Raw genomic sequence first — 5,018 nt, 5'->3', positions numbered from 1 at the left:
AAAAAAAAAAAAAGAAAAGAAAAGAAAAAGAAAAAAAAGAAAGAGGTCTGCAATCCCAGCACTTTGGGAAGCCGAGGTGGGCGGATCACGAGCTTAAGAGATCAAGACCATCCTGGCCAACATGGTGAAACCACATCTCTACTAAAAATACAAAAATTAGCTGGGCGTGGTCGCGCATGCCTGTAATCCCAGCTACTTGGGAGGCTGAGGCAGGAGAATCACTTGAATCCTGAAGGTGGAGGTTGCAGTGAGGTGAGATCGCACCACTGCACTCCAGCCTGGCAACAGAGCAAGACTCCATCTCAAAAGAAAAAGAAAGAAAGAACTTTTGCCTATTGAAAGACTCAGGAAAAATAAAAAAAGAAAGACAGCCCTCATAATGAGATATCACTTCATGGTAACATCGGTTAAAAAAAAAATAGGTAACAACAAATGGCAGCAAGGATGTGCATCGCTGGTGGGGAGGCAGAATGGCCCAGCTGCTGTGGAAAGAGTCTGGCAGATCCTCTAAACATTACACCCAGAGTCACTACAGAGTCCAGCAATTCTACTGCTGATTATAGACCCCAAAGAATTAAAAACCGGTGTACAAACAAATTGCATGTGTGTGAGTGTTAAGAGCAGGGCTTCTCACAATAGCCAAAAGATGTAAACAACCCAAATCTCCAAAATGTGGTCTATCCATGCACCAGAATATTATTCAGCCATCAGAAGAATGAAGCACTGATACGTTACAACATCAGTGAACCTTGAAAACAGTGTGCACAGTGAAAGAAGCCAGACACAAAGGGCCACATATCGTATGGTCCCATTTATACGAAAACTCCAGAAGAGGCGACCCCATAGAGGCAGAAAGCAGATTAGGAAGTGCCTGGAGCCGAGGATAGGAGGGACTAGGGAGTGGCAGCATGGTGAGTCTGGAGGTCTCCTTCCGGGGTGGTGAAGTGTTAGGCAGCTAGACGGAGGTATGGTTGCACGATGCTGCAGATGTGCTTCATGCCACTCAATTATACGCTTTCAAATGGTGAATTCCACATTATGTGACTTCTACATCAATTATTTTTAAAAGTAAGCTCCTGTCATAAATGCGTTTAATATAGTTGCTGCCCCAGCATCCAACTTTAGCAGTTGTACCCTGTCACCTTTGCCCTAGATAACACCCCTCCCTCCCTGCCATGTGATTGTTTGCAATATAGCCCACGTGGTCCTCACCTCACTGACCCAAAACCCAACACATCCCATGGCTGCTGAGCACAATAAAACTTAATGCTCGACACCAGAGTCATGTAAATCAGTTCCCTCCTTTGGACACCAGAGTCACGTAAATCAGTTCCCTCCTTTGCGCGTTTTCTTTAAACCATCCAATCCACAACCCCTGCAGGAAAGCCTGTAGGATCACATCACACAAGCTGACAACAGGCACAGCTCTGCAGCTTCCCCGCCCTTCCGGTTCTGCGCTTCGCTCTTGCTCAGCTGATGAGCTCAATCAGCTCTCTGCTGCCCCTAGACTTCCCCTCTGCCTTTCATCAGCACACCTAACGTCTCTGCGATCTGACTCATACATTATCTATTTATTTTTTTTTTTACACAGGGTCTCGCTCTGTCACCCAGGATGGAGTGCAGTGGTGCAATCATGACTCACTGCAGCGTCAACCTCCCGGGCTCAAGGGATCCCCATCCCCACTCAGCCTCCGGAGTAGCTGGGACTACAGGCACGTGCCATCACGCCCAGCTAATTTTTCCATTTTTTGTAGATACGAGTTCTCACTATGTTGCCCAGGCTGATCTCAAACTCCTGAGCTCAAGCAATCTGCCCACCTCGACCTCCCAAAGCCCTAGGATTACAAGCGTGAGCCCCCACGCCCAGCCCATTTCTGCTGTTTCGTGCATTTTCATTCTGCCTCCTCACTGTGGCTCGCCTGACACACACATCCCCACCTAACTTTCCCATGGGTCAGGGCTCTCCTAGAGAGTGGGTATCTCGGCTATGGCCACTCTCAGTAGAGTCATGTCAAAACCAAGTTAAAAAGAAGCCATAACGATAAAAACCATAACAACCCTCTTGAAAGCAAACAGATTTAACTGTGTGAAACGGCACGGGACTTGCAGTGCGGATTCTCAGTTTGTGATGCACCAGAGGAGACGCAACCGTCACAGGGGCCTGTGGAAACACCTCTGCGTCCAGTTCATGTTTTTAAAATGCCATGAATTCCTGTGTCCCCTGCACCTGACTTAGCCACACAGCCAGGGCGTGGTGAAATGCTCTCAGGTCCGTGCTTACGGGCCACCTTGCCTGCTCGTGCCTCTGTGAGACTCCACTTCCCCATCCAGAAAGTGGGTATCTGAGGGCCACAGAACAATGCCACTTAACCTGGTGCTCCAGAACTGAGTGACGAGCCCGTGACAACAGTGAAATCATCACTAGCCCTTCCTCCATTCCTCCTAGTAGATGTGGGCCCTGCAGAACTGATCTTCTGCTCACGCTGAACATCATAAGGGCAGGCTCCCTGCTGCAGCAAACAACCAAAAATCCCAGTGGATGAATGTGATCAAAGTTTGCCTCTCACCCAAGTCACAGTCCAATGTGGGGGCGGGTACTGGGTCGGAAACACAGGCTTCTAGAATTTGCAGCAAAAGTCTGAGGGGGGAGAGACAGAAGTATTGCCCTGCTCCCCTGCAGCCACCCCCGTATCAAGAGGTGGTGAAAGACTGGGATTTGAGAGGGTTAAGTTTCTCCAAGCACAGCATTCTCACTGGCCTGTGCGGCTTGGAAACATGCAGGGAAGTCAGTAACTGCCAGCAAGCTCTGTTTTTGCTGAACAGAAAGCTGACTGGGTAAGTGTGGTTTTGACAAAGAGTCTTTAATGCTCCCAAGATTTTAGACTTGGTTGCCACTATGAAAATAACCTCCAAAATGCAACTCCGACTGGTCATCTAATTGGTAATGGTTTCCCTATAATGTTCTTTGATTGTCATTTAACAGATTCTTAGGCCATGTAAACACTGACAAGATGTCCCTGGGAAAACTAGAGGATGATTCCCACTTGCTTCTTGCCCTGCACCAGGTAGGCACTAAAAGGACTGCGGGCTTCTTCTTTCCATGCAAATGCTGGGACTCTTGGCTCACCTAAGTGAATCGCTGCCTCCCTCGCCAGACCGCTAGAGGGACTGGAGTTAATTAGCCACACACGGAGGTGAGGGGACAGAATGCGGCACCCATTGAGGCCTCATGGAAACCCAGACAACGCTCCCAGTAGGAATGGAAAGAATCTGTCGAGAGACTGGGCTTGCCTTTTTTTTTTCTAATTGGTGGGCCCTAGCCCCATCTGCAAGGGGAAAGAAAATGGAGCTACTGCACAGTGCAGAGTAAGCATTCACCAGAAGGCAGTCATTTTTCAAATAAGTATCTAAGACCTGACCTGTGCCCCAGCTCAGCTAGGTGAAGAGACCAGAGCTGGCGAGGCGACTCTAGTCCTGACCTTCCCGGCAGATTGGGGCCAGAGGACGCCGCCTCCCTGACTAGTGCCAGGTGTCTGCTGGACTCTCGCTGCCCCCATGTTGTCTCCTGCCACTGGAGTCAGGGCCAGCTGCTGTGCCACTGCAAACACCTGGCAGGGGCCGCTGAGCTGGAGCATTTTCACCAGCAAGGGTCAAGGCAGATGTGGGACTGCAGGGAGGGGGCTGGCTCTTCCAACTGGCCTCTCAGCCTGCTCTCCGGGCCCATGTCCTGGCTCCCTTTCGCCCTCTCACAGATGGCTCCCAGGAGTAGTTCCTCCTCTGCTTCCAGTCCCCAAAGCCTCACCTACATTTCTCCTCCTGAAGGGACTCCAGCAGTAGCTCCAGGTCGGTCAGAGACCTCTCCTTTAGGCTGTGACGGGACACCTGGAGGCTGGCATGCAACTTCTTGACTTCTTCCAGCTCTTCCTTCACCTTCTGCAACAGCAGCTTTTGTTGCTGGGCCACATCCTTTGCCTCTGAGCGGATATGTCTCTTTGTCCCCTGCTGCAAGCTTGGGAAGCGACTCTCCAGGGTGAAGGGTCTGCTGGCATCAGGCAGGTTGGCGGGCCCGTCTTCCCCACCTGGCTTGGGGCACTCTGAAAGCAGGGGCTTCTCACTGGGCGGCTCGCAGTTGGCTGGGTCGCTTTCTGCCATCAGCAGTAAGCCCCTGGGCCTGCGGCCTTCCTCCATCTCCCAGAGCTGCTGGTGACACTGGTAGAGCCTGTGCTCTATCTGGCGATGGTGGCAGCGGTGCACTGGTTCACCTTCTCGAAGGCCTGCCAGACATGTGGCACCTGGCGCCAGTCTGCCGTGGATACCAGCTTGAGGTAGCTCACAGTATTGTCATCCTGACGCCTTCTCTACTCTCAGCTGCTCTGAGAGGTGGAGGATGTGGTGCCTGACACTGTCCTGTCAGTTCTGGGCTAGGCCCCCATCTGAGAGGCTGGACGGGCCACTGGGGCCATCTTCACTGGAGACAAGGACTTGTAGGAAGGCACACTGGAGGGGAGAGTTGCACTGGGGCTCCTGGTGTGTTCTGCCTACACTGGGAAACAAGAAAGCACAGGATGGTGCTCTGTCAGTTGCAAAGGGTAGGAGAATTGGACAAGTTATGACTTCATAAAATACTTCCACATATGTATGGATACTTACACACGCAAGATTTGTGCATTCAAGATGGGCCTGACACAGACTGGAGAGGCGACGTTCATCTTCAGGGCCCCCTCCCTCTTTTCAGTGACTGACTCCTTGCTCTAAATGTGGACCTCACTACGACCCACAGGTGGCCGGACTCCCTTCTACATCCGCCCTGCACTCCTGTTATCTTCCAAAAATGACCAACTGTGGGTCTCGTTTCTAAAGAACTGTTCTTGTAAAGTGTGGAATAAACTCATTTCCATTAGCCCTTACAGCTTGCTGTATTGCTACTCCCAGGGAGACAGGAGAGGTAGGCAGAGAGATTTGCATCCTAACAGGTTCATTCATCCATCCAATCATTCATTCCACACGCTTTTCCTGAG

General features: G+C 51.0%; 1 protein-coding gene across 1 annotated transcript in view; it reads right to left on the bottom strand.

The window, feature by feature from the left end:
- TEX28 (testis expressed 28) overlaps positions 1-4,709 on the bottom strand; it is a 15,173-nt gene extending 10,464 nt beyond the window's left edge. The window contains 5 exon segments of the mRNA XM_017516638.2: positions 3,803-4,235; positions 4,238-4,347; positions 4,349-4,475; positions 4,478-4,538; positions 4,686-4,709. Coding sequence (XP_017372127.1) covers positions 3,803-4,235; positions 4,238-4,347; positions 4,349-4,475; positions 4,478-4,538; positions 4,686-4,709 — 755 coding nt within the window.
- Between the last annotated feature and the right edge of the window lie 309 nt (positions 4,710-5,018).

The sequence above is a fragment of the Cebus imitator genome, unplaced genomic scaffold (genome assembly GCF_001604975.1).
Source record: "Cebus imitator isolate Cc_AM_T3 unplaced genomic scaffold, Cebus_imitator-1.0 Scaffold599, whole genome shotgun sequence".
Taxonomy (NCBI): Eukaryota; Metazoa; Chordata; class Mammalia; order Primates; family Cebidae; genus Cebus; species Cebus imitator.
Note: the sequence above shows the minus strand (reverse complement) of the source record. Positions and strands in the feature narration are given on the sequence as shown.